The 13,271-nt window shown below is 56.6% G+C and overlaps 6 protein-coding genes across 6 annotated transcripts; 3 read left to right on the top strand and 3 right to left on the bottom strand.

The window, feature by feature from the left end:
* Window positions 1–623: 623 nt before the first annotated feature.
* Window positions 624–1,556, bottom strand: PG985_009930 (uncharacterized protein; the record flags this gene model as incomplete). The annotated part of the gene is made up of 2 exons (XM_066829698.1): window positions 624–1,464; window positions 1,546–1,556. 2 exons carry the CDS (start codon window positions 1,554–1,556, stop codon window positions 624–626), a joined length of 852 nt encoding a protein of 283 aa, XP_066682088.1.
* Window positions 1,557–2,225: 669 nt separating this feature from the next.
* On the bottom strand, window positions 2,226–3,012 carry PG985_009929 (uncharacterized protein; the record flags this gene model as incomplete). Its single annotated transcript, XM_066829697.1, has 2 exons — window positions 2,226–2,554; window positions 2,607–3,012. 2 exons carry the CDS (start codon window positions 3,010–3,012, stop codon window positions 2,226–2,228), a joined length of 735 nt encoding a protein of 244 aa, XP_066682087.1.
* Window positions 3,013–4,387: 1,375 nt separating this feature from the next.
* Window positions 4,388–5,485, top strand: PG985_009928 (N-acetylglucosaminyl-phosphatidylinositol de-N-acetylase; the record flags this gene model as incomplete). Its single annotated transcript, XM_066829696.1, has 2 exons — window positions 4,388–4,722; window positions 4,840–5,485. The coding sequence occupies 2 exons, from the start codon at window positions 4,388–4,390 to the stop codon at window positions 5,483–5,485; spliced, it is 981 nt and encodes a 326-aa protein (XP_066682086.1).
* A 583-nt stretch (window positions 5,486–6,068) lies between these two features.
* Window positions 6,069–8,072, bottom strand: PG985_009927 (mitochondrial ATPase expression domain-containing protein; the record flags this gene model as incomplete). The annotated part of the gene is made up of 1 exon (XM_066829695.1): window positions 6,069–8,072. One exon carries the CDS (start codon window positions 8,070–8,072, stop codon window positions 6,069–6,071), a length of 2,004 nt encoding a protein of 667 aa, XP_066682085.1.
* Window positions 8,073–8,859: 787 nt separating this feature from the next.
* Window positions 8,860–9,352, top strand: PG985_009926 (like-Sm domain-containing protein; the record flags this gene model as incomplete). Its single annotated transcript, XM_066829694.1, has 4 exons — window positions 8,860–8,988; window positions 9,064–9,153; window positions 9,217–9,253; window positions 9,312–9,352. 4 exons carry the CDS (start codon window positions 8,860–8,862, stop codon window positions 9,350–9,352), a joined length of 297 nt encoding a protein of 98 aa, XP_066682084.1.
* A 1,071-nt stretch (window positions 9,353–10,423) lies between these two features.
* On the top strand, window positions 10,424–12,136 carry PG985_009925 (uncharacterized protein; the record flags this gene model as incomplete). Its single annotated transcript, XM_066829693.1, has 4 exons — window positions 10,424–10,610; window positions 10,669–10,707; window positions 10,773–11,813; window positions 11,898–12,136. 4 exons carry the CDS (start codon window positions 10,424–10,426, stop codon window positions 12,134–12,136), a joined length of 1,506 nt encoding a protein of 501 aa, XP_066682083.1.
* Between the last annotated feature and the right edge of the window lie 1,135 nt (window positions 12,137–13,271).

The following is a 13,271-nucleotide window of genomic DNA, read 5'->3' as shown; positions in this document are numbered from 1 at the left end:
CCTCAATTGGGCGCGGCTTTCTCCAAATCCAATCGATAGTTTCGGGGCTGCCTCTCAGCAGCAATCGCCTATCACCACCTCCCGTTTGTCTGGAGTCCCCGCGCGCCGTGTCATTCGACGGGGAACTCCTGCCGAGAACCAGAGGGGGGAGCGTCCCCCTCCCGCATTGGAATTACCGCCCCCACCCCACACTTGATCGGCTAGATGTCCGGCGGCTACGGGAAGAAGGAGAAGAAGGGTGGTTTGCAGACCTGTCTGGACCTCTACTCTGCCTCTTATCTACGAGCAATGAAGAGAAATGCTGACTCTGGATCGGCAACAGTCACGCTACTGCTCTCTCATTGGTGTCCCGGGAATCGAAGGTTCTCGGATCATTGATCCTGGGAATACTTGGCATCAATCATTCACTCCTACATACATGCACTCACTTGCTCCACGTTGTCGCGATGTTGGCGAAAAGCAGCATTTACGATAGTAGTTTCAGTGTAGACAAGTTAGAGTCTAAGTATGAGAAACCCTATGGGAATCCTGACTAGCAAGTGGTATCCACCGATCCAGATCTATCTCAAGACCGTCGTGAACTATTTCTCTCCGCTCTCCCAGATGCGATGGGTATCCGGAGCTTAGAATTCTCGTGATGCTGAGCCACTCAGAGCCTCCGACTGCGGCGACTCGGACTCGCTCTTGCTCATGCTCGGCTCCTTCTCCTTGTGCTCGGGTCCCTTCTTGTTGAACAAGGTGGGCATGATGAGCTCCTCTTCCGGCTCCTGCTGCAGAACCTCCTTCTCCTTGCCCTTGTCGGAATCCCAGCCTTCCGGTCCCCATGGGTCAGCTGGGTCAGCGGAGTCGCTGTTAGAACTAGAGCCGGAGCCGGAGCCGGAGCCGGAACTGGAGTTGGAGCTTACGCCGGCGTCATGACGGTGGCAGTCGGGCCCGCGGACGACGCTCGCTATCTCATCGTCGTAGCCTTTGTCGTCCTTGTCGTCTTGGCCGTCCTCATAGTCTTGCGCCAGATCGTGCAATACGTCGGACATCTTTGTGAGCATGTCCCGGAGGACTCGCATCTTCGAGGCCAGCTGCTCGCTAGATGTGAGCGCCTCCTGGGTGGCTATGGTGGCCGACAGCAGCGCGTTGGCAAGAAGATCCACCCGGCGGCGGCTGCGGACGTCGCGGAACCGGATGTCCTTACGCTCCTCGGGGCGGAATCGGGGAAGGGTAGCAGGGCGCCATGGGCTGCGCGGGCCGCGCGGGCCGTCGCGAAGTCTGTTGGTGAGCTCGGGAGGGTTGTGGGGTTCGCCGCGGCCGTCGACGTATTGGTAGACCTCGGGCTGGCCCCTGGCGCGGAGACTCTCGCAGGTGGGACAGGGGCAGGTGTTGGGCCGAATGATCTTGGTGAGGGGGGTGGGCTTCCACTTGGGGAAGGTCACGTAGGTTGGATCGGGGATCCAAAGGGGTTGTTGGGGTCTGCCAGGGAGGGGGGGTTGTGTTAGCTAACTACTTTACAATGTAGCATAGAGGCGAGCTTCTGTAGGAAGAAGCGCTTACACGTAAGCCATGTTTTTTTTTTTGTTTCTGGGTTGATTTCAAGTATCTTGGTGGTTGGTTTCATGAGTGTGCTGTGCTGGGGAAGAGAAGCGGCATCTCTCAGGGGAATTTGGGGATGTTTATATACGAATTTGGCCTTGAGTCAGACTTGACATGCCGTCAACCACGGAGACATCGTGACTGGCATGCATTCTCTCACGCAGTCAGCCCAAATGACTTCCTTACCATCATATTGGAAATAATCTACTCGTCGTTTGAAGTGACTCATGATCTGTAACCAGATGGAGAAACCTACGATCTACTGCCTAGAAAGCTGAGCATAACCCCTTTTCGAAGATAATCACACTGCTCTCTTGCTCAACCTGCTCGATACTCCCAATACGCGACACCCTCCCATGGTAGAAATGCCCGGGCTTGTGCTTGAGCATTGCTTGACATGAGCCTGAACATGACTGTGCTTCACTCTACGCAACCGGATTAATCTGAGGTACGTCCAGTCAAAGCGAGAAAACAACACAGCCCGCAAGGACTGACTTACACTGAGCAAGTAGTTTTTGGACAGCATCAATCCGCAGCAACCAGTGTATGCGGGTGCTCACTTCTATATCCTAGTCATTTCCGCTCCCCCTTTTTCTCTTCTATTCATGCTCTTCGCCAATCACACATTCCTACCCACTGTCTCACCTAAAGCCCAGCCAGAGGTACGCGAGCGCGATTGCCACCGACGCCGTAGCGGGCAAGAGGTTCAGCTCAATGACGGACCAGACCCAGATGCAGCCCAGCGGCGGCGAGCGCTTCATCACGGCTAGGTAGCCGTACGTATTCGTAATCATGATCAAGTGACAGCCGGCCGCCACGCTGGCGACGAAGAAGATGGTCTGGCGGATATATTCCTGATATCGCTTCGGAACGGCGGGCACGAGGATCGGCGACGAGGGGTGCGGGTGTAGGATGTAGAAAAGGGGAAAGAAGACTATTCCAGGAGGCGCATACTCGTCAGCTGCAGGTTCTGGGTGGAGGCATTGAAACTTGGGTGGTAGAACTGCTCAAAAAAGACTTACCCAAGAAAGCGCGCAACGTCCTCACAATGATGGTATGCCACTCCAGATCCACGGCGTACTGCTGCTGGACGAGAACGTCGAGGGTGAAGTGCAGGGTGCACAAGCTACTACTCCAAAGCATGGCCTCGAGCACGCGATCGCCCGTCGTGGTGAGCACGGCGGCGGCGTCCACCTTGGCGCCGTCTCCCTTCCCGACGTATACCGGTTCGGCGGCGGCAGGAGCCGCTTTTGCCCCCTTCTTGCCGCCGCCGAGGGTGCGCTGCCTCGTGTCGGCTTCGTCGAAGAGCTTCCGTTCCGTCGCCCAGTCGAGGAGCGTCTTCTCCGTGGGGCCCGATTTGTCGGGGTGGGAGAGCTCGATGCCGGCGGCCGACTCGGCGGCTTTGCGCTCCTTGCGACTTTGCACCATCTTCGTACCAAGCTTTAGGGAGGGTCGTTGGAAAAGAGGGCTGGTGATAATGTGAGGTGTCACCAGAATTGGCTTTGGCTAAGCTTACACGTACGAGTACTCACGGACGGATAGTGCCGTCGAATTGCCAGCTCTGGACTTTTAGAAATCCCAAGACTCAAGCTAGAGTGGGGTTGGTTGGGTGGCTGCGCCTAGAGGCATAGCCCCTGTAAATGCATAATCCACCACTGCGATACTTGCGACAGAAGCAAACTGCCACATCTGTCAAGGCCGTCATTGTCCTTGACCTGGCATGCCACGTTTCAATCTGTCGCCTGCAGGCCGTCCCAGCGAAGCGGTCAGTTCCCGTCTGTCACAGCATTCAGGTGTATTGTCAAGACAAGATGAGGTCGATCAAGCCTCGAGAATAAGAACCGCTAGATGCGGCTTTCGAAAGTCCCCACCGCACAGTCGCGTGTGTCCAATGCAACCCCCCATCGGCCCCCCATGACCTCCAAGGCACCAAGCATTGTCCCTTGGGACCTAGTGGCCGTCGCTAACAGGCGGCTCTGTATTCCGCATCCTGCAAGGGTGCTTTCTGGTTTCTTGCGCTGCGCTCGCTCCTGGGAAGACGCGACACAGCTGTATCAAATTTCCCTTTCCCCGGACCTGCCGCTGGTTTAACGGTTTTAACAGCTACCTACCTAGCAGGTGACGAATGTGACCTGCCTGACCTGACCAGGGCGGCGCCTTCATCGTCGAGAAGGAAAGAAAACTAACTGGCGGTGAAAAGTATCGTCGCTAGCAAAGAACAATTCAGATTGATTCTATTGCCTTCTTTTCTTCCACCTCGTCCCTTTTCTAGCTCTTCATCCGTTCCCATCTTGTGCCTAGTAATCTGATCAGGAACACAGAATCTTTGAAACGGCCTGGGAAGCTAAGGCCAAGGCGCACGTACGCACGCGACACACTGCGAAAAGCTCCCCTCACCATCTGCCATCTTCCCCTCTTCGCTGCAGGAACCTAAGCTCCTGCATCCTGAGCCCCACGCTTGACAGCCATTATCCACTGAGAGTGTCCCGCACAACACCAACTCCAAACCGCCAAATTTCAGCCAGAGGCCCGTCCAGACAGCCAGACTTGTGTTTGCGATTCCCGTCCCTCATCTTCTCTTTTCCTTAAACCGAATTGGCAAATTGGGACTCACGGCAAGCAGCAATTGTCCAACGCAATTGTCCAATTGTCGCAGGCCGTGAGTACTTCTGCTTTTGTAAAATATATTTGTTACCTCTTCCTCTGTCTGTAAACGTGCGTCATAACTACTTCTACTACTTTCCATCCCAACCATTTCGAACTGTAAACCCGAAGTCCCAAACCCAACCCAATGCCGAACAACATGGCCGCCACCACCTGGGCGGCAGGCCTCGCCGCGGCCGCCGTGGTGCTGCCGTCGCTGTACGTGTACACGGCCTCGGTGATCGCGACCCGCTTCCCGACGCTGCGCAACAAGCGCATCTGCCTGCTCATCGCCCACCCGGACGACGAGGCCATGTTCTTCGCCCCGACCCTGCTGGCCCTCACCCGCCCCGACACCGGCAACCACGTCAAGATCCTCTGCCTCTCTACCGGCGACCAGGACGGCCTGGGCCACGTGCGCCGCACCGAGCTGAAGAAGAGCGCCATGCTGCTGGGCCTGCGCGACGAGGACGATGCTTTTGTTGTGGATGATCCGTACGTACTCTCATTCACTCGTGATTGATTTCCCGACGCTCCTTCTAGTTCTCTGGGTCTCGTAGGAAAGAGCATACCATTGTAGCCAGAGACCTATAAGCCAACCCGCAAGGCCAGCTTGTCACCCCGCAACTACCCGATTCTAACTTCTTCTCTTCCTACTACAGCGACTTCCGCGACTCCATCACCGAGACCTGGGACACGGGCAGAGTCGCCACCCCTGCTCTCCGCCGCCTTCGCCCCGCACCTGTCGCACAAGCAGACCCGGGAGCCCCAGGCCTCGATCGACGTGCTCCTGACCTTTGACGAGGGCGGCGTCTCGTCGCACCCGAACCACATCTCGCTCTACCACGGCGCGCGGCGCTTCATCTCGGCCCTGACGGCGGGCCGCCCCGGGTACGCCTGCCCCGTCGACCTGTACACCCTGACGACGGTGGGGTTCGCGCGCAAGTACTGCGGCTTCCTCGACGTCTTCGCCACCATCTTTTCCGCGACCCTCGGCGCCGGCGCCAACATGGCCGCCTCGGCCACGTCCGGGTTCGGCGGCAACAACAAGCGCGACCTCAAGAACAAGAGCGACAAGGGCAACCCGGGCCTGCTCGTCGCCGCGACGGGCCTCCTCGGCGGCCGCGAGAGCGCCGCCACGGCCCGCCAGGCCATGACGCAGGCCCACCAGAGCCAGATGGTCTGGTTCCGCTGGGGCTGGATCACGCTGAGCCGGTACATGTACCTGAACGAGCTGCGGTTGGAGAAGGGGTCATGATCGATTCGTAAGAACGTCAAGCCGGCCAGGCTCCATCCACCACGCCTTGCGGATCACAGATACGCATATTATTCTATCATAGGTCTTGTAGGTATGCGCCCTGACTGACTTGGTTGGTCCCTCCCCGTCTTCAGAAAGAAAGTAAAAATTGCGAAAATCCGGAAAGAAAAAGCGAAGCATGAGAACACGCAGAGCATGTAGATACGATGTCAGGCAGATGTCAGATTCGATTGTAGATAGTTATCAGGATTCGGAATTTACACCGTTATACCCCTTCGTTCTTTACCTTGCAGCAAGACTTGAGTTTTGGATGTCGTGCGCGCCCCTTGAATCGGCCATTTACCCCAAAGGTTGATTTGAGAATATGTGACGAGAGTCGCGTTCACTGCCATGCATCATTGAGTACGGGTTTTCCAGATATGTTCAATATCGGCTCTCCCAGAGAAGATGAGAGCAGGGAGGAGAGCCTCGTGTATATACAGCTAGATGCAGTATGTGTACAATATGTACCTAAAACACAATGCCACCTCGCAAGTAAGCCCATCCCCTAACCAACAAACACCTTCTTTTCCCACCATCATCTTCATAAATCATACACATCCTCCCCCTCGGACGCCAGCCTCCGCGCCGCCGCCCGCCGCCGCCTCGCCTCCTCCTTGATCTCCCTAATCGCCTTGCGGCGCTCGTACCACTGCGACGCCGTGCGCGGCTCCGGCAGCCGGACGGCGTCGAGCGAGGCCGTGAGTAACGGGAGGGGGCTGAGCCGGCTGTTCTTGAACTCGCCGAGGGAATTCGGGCCGACGAGGCGGGTCGGCACCTCGCGCCAGACGCCCTTGACTTTCATGTGGAAGGGGACGTGGGTGCGGTTGTGCCAGAGGTCGCGGCTGGTGGCGGGCCGCGCCGGGTCGGCGAGGCTGACGTAGCCGGTTGCGAGGCGGTAGCGGGCCGGGTTCTGGATAAAGGGCGTGTGGGCCATGATGAAGTCGGGCACGTCGCAGACGGCGCGGGGGTCCGCCAGCTGCTGGGGTCGGAGCTTGTTCAGGTTGTACATGCAGATCTCGCTGAGGGTGAACCACATGTGCTGCTTGCGGAAGCGGGCGCGCTGGTACGCGCTCAGGACCGCGGTGACCTGGTAAACGCCATCGCGGACGGTACTGATGTAGTCGAAGACGGCCGCCTCGTAGCGGGCGCACTGCTCGTCGTACAGCGCGCGCATATGGGCAAGGTACTCATCGTCGGCGCGGAGGAAGTGGCCGTTGGCGATGCGCGAACGCAGGAGGACGGCGTACTGGTCGAACCCGGGCTGCACGTTGCACGGCGGCTGCGTCATGATGTTCCACACGAGCTGTGTGGCTTCTCGGGCCGGGATCTGCTGGTGCCAGCCGGCCATCTTCCAGGCCGTCGCTACGGAGCGACTGGAGAGTACGTGGCTCCATTCCAGCAATTCGAACCAAGTCTCGGCCGGGATCGACATATGGTACTCCCGGGAAATGAATTCCAGCAGGTTGATGGCCCAGGCCAGCTGCCCGTTCGAGCAGTAGACTTCCACTATCGTGTTCATCAGGCGAGCTGAAGGCCGCATGAAGTATCGCTTATGCCGCGGGCGGTTGGCCTTGGTGGATATGTTGGGTGCGAGTGTTTCGGCCCTAATCTCGCCCGTCGACTTGTTCATTTGCGTCAGGATGCCAAATTGAGCAGGGAGCAGCTTGAGGCCGACCATTCGGAGTGAGCCAGCGCGAGCAAACCCGATCATGAAGGAGCACATTACTTCTTCCGTCATGGGGTGGCGTCTGGCGACCCAGCTGTTGAACAATCGCATGATAGGGCCTTTACCTCTTATGCGGCGACTCAGGGACATGGCCACCTTGGGCGAGCTTCTGTCCAGCCCAAATCGGTAAGCCTTCCTTTGGCGGTTGAACCTGAACCTGTCCAATCTCCTAACAGACTGGTGGAACCGTAAATAGCCCTTTCTATGTAAGTTGCGGGGGTTGACGGCGACACGAGCCTTGTCGAAGCCGTAGTACATGGGATCGAGCAGAAACCTGACCTTGATGAATTCATAGAGAATCTCAGGGCCGGGTCGAACTTGTTGTGCGATGATGACTTGGTCCCACAGCTGCTTCGCGCCGGCAATGTCCGATTGGGAGCCGTAGGCCCGGAAGAGAGAAATGTAGTCCTCGGGGTCCAGCGTCAAGCCCGCCTCGTTGGCGCACTTCACCAGCACATTCATGCGGAGAAGCAGCCTTCCGAAGAGCTTCCGCGTGCCGTAGCTGTCCATGTGCTGTCCCAGGCTCAGCACCTGGTACATTCCCACGCTGATGCGCGTTCCATCAGTCGGGTCGCTGTCGGCAGCGACTCTCTTGGGATCCAAGGACCGCAGAAATTCCGAAATCGTGGTACGCGGGAGAGTTGCGATGGCCTGCTGCAATTCCGCAGTAGGGAGAAATGCGATGCGCCGGAGGTAGATGGACAGCCTCCGGGAATCCCATTTCGCCATGGAGTCCAAGGCCTCTAAGAAGTAGAACTCAGCTTGTCGGGAGACTTTGACATCAGCATGGGGATCTCGATCTTGCAGGAGGTCAGCCATGCTTTGGTCCAAAGTCAATTCCTCTTTTACTTTTTGTGCCATGTGCCCTCGACCCTCGAAGGGGTAAGTAGGCGGCGTAGACGCTTTGACATATGGATACCGGGATTCCAGCCTGGCCAGAAGGATGGCCTCTTCAGTGCCCAAGGCAGTCCCGTGGAAGAGCCTGGGTTGGCAAGACCGTGTTCCCGCGTGGGTCCATGGTCGCCGGGATGGACCTGATGTGTGAGTGAAACGGCAGTGAATTGGTGAGCATGGCGGACGGGGACGGGCGACGATCAACGGGCCTCTTCTGCTAGCGGGACAGTGAAGCGCCAGTCGAGGCCCGGCCAACTCCACCGCCAGAGAAGCCGCGATCATTGATAGGGAGCGGCGATAGGAGCGGGTCGTGAAAAGCACCTGTCTGGCACCTTCATGACTTCGTCACGATGGGGAATAGTGGAGTGGATTTATTGACGGTTCGTGTCATGGTCAACCTCGGATCTTTGTTTTAGGGCCTTTTGGCGGGCGCGAGCCACAGCTGAAGCATGGGCTTCCCTGCAAGCAGGCTTGCTAGGGTCAGCGTGGCTGGAAGGTCGCCTGTGGCTCGTTTCTTAATGCTCAAGCCACAGGCCACATAGCACAAGCCTCAAACTTTCATCAACCGACTGCCCCACCAATTCCCAATCGACCCGCGTAGGTGAAGCTTGTCAAGCTGAATTTCCGATCCGCAGCAAGGTTGGGTCGAACTTCACGTCGCAACAAGGCATATCCAACTCACCACCACACCTTCCCAATTCCATACCGCGCCATGGCTGATGTTGAGGACTCGGCCGTCGCCGGCTCCATTGCCGAGCCGCTTGATCTTGTGCGCCTGCTCCTGGACGAGGTTGTGTTCGTCAAGCTGCGAGGAGATCGCGAACTCAAGGGACGGTTACATGTACGTCATGCTCTCTGCCCCCCCTGCGGAGCACTCACGCGCAAGAACTTGTCAAACTGATTTGTTGCATTATAGGCCTACGACAGTCACATGAACCTGGTTCTGGGCGATGTGCTCGAGACCATTTACGTGGTGGATGACGATGAGAATGATGAGGAGATCAGGGTGAGTCACGACCTCGTTCACTTTGACGGCGCGAATGGAAGGCCGAAATCTGACCATGAACAGACCGTAACGAAGAAGTCAGAGATGCTGTTTGTTCGAGGTATGTGCATTCTGGTATCGGTGGAGGGGTTCACATGGATTACTGACAAAAACCCCAGGCGATAGCGTCGTGCTCGTTTCACCGCACAACTCCTCATGAGTACGAAATCTAAGGACATGAAAGGATTCCGCATTCGCGGAGGTGCGAGGGTGCATTATCGGTAGGCAGCCGCAGTCGGGCTGCCATCGCGACTGGGTACTGAATGTAACGGCATGCAATTCGTGCTCAATCTCACAAGGCTGAGGCCAACGATCGCCGGGAGGAAATTTGACCTGGGGGTCTCCAGGGCTTCCTGATTGGCATTTCTGGCTGATTCAATGAAGCACTAGGTATGTCAGGCCAGCATGCAACGGCACATGGCCGTACGTCATGGGTTTCTGAGAGGTTGCGACCGTGGAAACCGAGTGGTAGAAGGATTATAACCAAAAGAATTCAGCGATCGTGCCATCAATCCCTGTCAATCAAGATGTGACAGTCGTGCTTGCCCAGCAATTGTCACCAGGACGTCTGAAGGTCTGACTCAGTGTGAAAAGGCATCGAACAGCTGCGGGAGGAAGAGGGTCATGCACAGCTCGATAATGGGATCTTTCCATATCGCGTTCCGATGCTTAATGATCGTTGTTGGCACGGCTTGTTGGAGATGACCCCTGGCTCCGGTGGCTTGCGACTGCAGCCGAACGGCAGGTGTTTGGGGTAATGCTGCCGAACACTCTTATCTACAAGCATGTTATCTGACCATCTCCAATCCCGCACGTCATGATCATCCCCGCATGGCGTTAACCGACAGCGAGCTTATCTTCGATGAGGCTCTCATGCATTGGCGCAACTTGTACAATTGGATGATGCTGTTCCTCGTTCCAGGCCCCTGGTCGGTATCAACCAGGGTAGAGATAAGATCGGGATCCCCAACTATGGCGCCCGAGACTGGACATGGTGAGCATGATGAAGTTGCATAAGTATTGCGTCGTATCATATGTCACGTATCGTCCCATTTGGGTCTGCGTCCCTCCTGCATTCCATCGACAATTGAGAGAACCTTATATGTCCTGTCAATTCCCGCTGGTTTAACCAACTCAACATCCTCATTCGGGGAAGACTACCAGGAATCTGGGTTCGAGCGACGCTTACTCTCGCCGTCCTTTTGCCTGATCTCCAAGCACATCGTTTAGTATGTCTTTCGAAAAGGAAAACCACGAGGGGAAGACGCCGGCGAAGGACCCCGAGATGCAGGTGCCAAGGCCCACCGATGCCGATGCGGCACTCGAGTTCATGAACCACGAGACCACGGGGACGATGACTGAGGTAGACGAGAAGAAGTTGGTTCGGAAGATCGATTGGCGCATTGTGCCCCTCATGTGTAGGTAGCTGGCTTGTCTGCAATTGAACCAGCGAAGCCATCTGCTGACGCTCATCAGGGGCTTGCTACAACTTACAGTACCTGGACAAGACGTTAGGTAGGACCATCTTATGCCCCTTTTCAATTCAATGCCACCCAACATCCTTCTTATTGAGCTTCCAGTAAACTATGCGAACGTCATGGGCCTCCAGGAAGACACGGGCATCACGGGGGACCAGTTCAGCCAGCTCGCCCTCGTCTTCTACGTGACCTACCTCGCCTTCGAGTTCCCGACCGGCTACCTAATGCAGCGCCTCCCCACCGCGAAGTACCTCGGCGCCAACGTGGTGCTCTGGGGCGCCATGGTGACCGTAACGGCCGCGGCCAACAACTGGGCCGCCCTCGTCACCCTGCGCGTGCTCCTCGGCTGCTTCGAGGCCGCCGTCGCGCCCGCCCTGATCCTCATCACGTCCATGTGGTACAAGAAGAGCGAGCAGCCCCTACGGGTCGGGTTCTGGTACCTGGGCGTCGGCACCGGCACCATCATCGGCGCGCTCGCCTCCTTCGGTTTCCAGCACTACGCCTCCCGGAGCTTCCGGTCGTGGCAGACCATGTTCCTGCTCTTCGGCCTCGTCACCGTCGCCGTGGGGCTGCTCGTCATGGTCTTCATGCCCGACAACCCCATGACGGCCAGAGGCTTGACGCACGCCGAACGGGTGTTAGCCATCGAGCGCGTGCGCGCGAACCAGACGGGCATCGAGAACAAGCGCTTCAAGTGGCGCCAGGCGCGCGAGTGCCTCGTCGGCGACCCGCAGACCTGGCTCCTGGCCCTCATCATGGTCGCCAGCAGCGTGCCCAACGGCGCCGTCAGCAGCTACCAGGGCACCATCATCAAGGGGTTCGGGTACACGAGCAAGGAGGCCGCGCTGCTGTCGGTGCCGAGCGGCGTCGTGTCCTGCGTCACCATCGTCGCGGCGTGCGTCCTCGGCGCCCGCTACGACGCCCGGGGCCCCTTCGTCATCGCCGTCCTGCTCCTCGGCGGCGTCCTGGGCGGCGGCCTGCTCGCCTTCTCCGCCCCCGACAACAAGGGCGGCCTGCTGGCGGGAAATTACCTGACTAACGTCATTGGCAGCAGCTTGCCGCTGCTGTACAGCTACTCGGCTGCCAACTATGCCGGGCACACCAAGAAGGTGACGATGAACGCCATTTTGCTAATGTCTTTCTGTGAGTCCTCCCTCCCCTTCCCCTTATTGGGCGTATGAGTCGGTTGGTGGGGAAGACCAAAGCGTGAGACTAACTCCAACCTAGGTCTTGGTAACATCATTGGCCCCCTGACCTTTCGAGATGCAGACAAGCCCGACTACCTCCCAGCGAAGATTGCGATTCTTGTAACTTCCGCTCTGGCCTGTGTGCTGACAGGCGTGCTCATGGCTTACTACAGGTGGGAGAACAAGAGGCGAGACAGGTTGGCAGCCAACCAAAAAGAGGGGTCTGAGTTCTTGGATATGACGGACAGAGAGAATGTAAACTTCAGGTATCGCTGGTAGTAGATGGGTTCTCGGTGGTATAGAGTCGAAAATACATAGAGAGTACCCAGGTATGCCTTTGTTCCTCTCAGATAAAAAGCTGTCAATTCATGCATGCTACCCTGGTTTAATCAGGGCTTAGGCTAAGTCCCAGTGTATCCAGCTGATTTGGTATGATTCAAATGCCTAATATCTCTTAATCGCTGCCCAGCATCGTGACCAAGTATGAAATGTACCGCTGATACGTATAACCCCCTGGCTGTAATACATCACCAATGTACATCATGATCTCCTTTATGACGATGTCAAGCCATTATGGCACTACTTGGCCTTCAAACATCGCAGCCTTGAAAGGACTACACTACTACAGACCTGGAAATTCAACAGAAGAGAGGACACCTATAACGATTGGTACTAGTACAGCCTGATTGAAGCTGCTGATCAGTATGGACAATCTGAGTCATCTTCGAAAGGTTTCGCGAAGAACAACGCGATACTCACCAGCTTCGTAGGCTCCTGGCTTTCAGGAAGCAGGGGCGTCAATATGTAACATGGATACCCCAACAAGAAAAAAACCCACGAATAACTCATCAGCATAATAGGGGACTGCCAGGTCCACGTCAAAATTGGATAAGTTTTGAATTTGGGAGGCGCATTGCCTTCCTCAGTGCTTCTTGGCGTCGTTATTTTCCGGTCTTCCCGGGCAACAGAGAGCAGTAACCGGCGTATCTCCTCATCACCCAAAGGGACAGCCTCGGCATTCGTACCAGGCAGTTGCTGAAGGAGACGCAGCTGGGAGGAGCTGACCAATGCGTAAATGCTGAGGAACAGGCTCGAGTACCACAGAGTCCGGCACGGCCAGAAGCTGGTAGCCGTGCCGGGCCAGGAGAAGACGCCAATGACGGCAGCAGCAGAAAGAAGTGCCTATCCTTGGAAAGTTTTGCTCTAATCAGCCAGTGAATTCACGAAAGTGAACTTTAAATTGAAGGCGAAACAGCCAGACTCACGGCCTTTTCAACGAAGGTCAGTTCTTGATCTTTCAAGCTCCTAAACTTGACAAGTAGAGGGCGTACTTTGTCAACGTCGTGCTGGTGCTCCAATATGTCTTGTATGGGTTTTGTTGTGTTGTGATACAGCGCACCGTGGTAGAAGCCGA

The sequence above is a fragment of the Apiospora marii genome (assembly GCF_038362585.1).
Source record: "Apiospora marii strain CBS 49790 chromosome Unknown utg000006l_segment0_segment0, whole genome shotgun sequence".
NCBI classification, from domain to species: domain Eukaryota; kingdom Fungi; phylum Ascomycota; class Sordariomycetes; order Amphisphaeriales; family Apiosporaceae; genus Apiospora; species Apiospora marii.
Note: the sequence above shows the minus strand (reverse complement) of the source record. Positions and strands in the feature narration are given on the sequence as shown.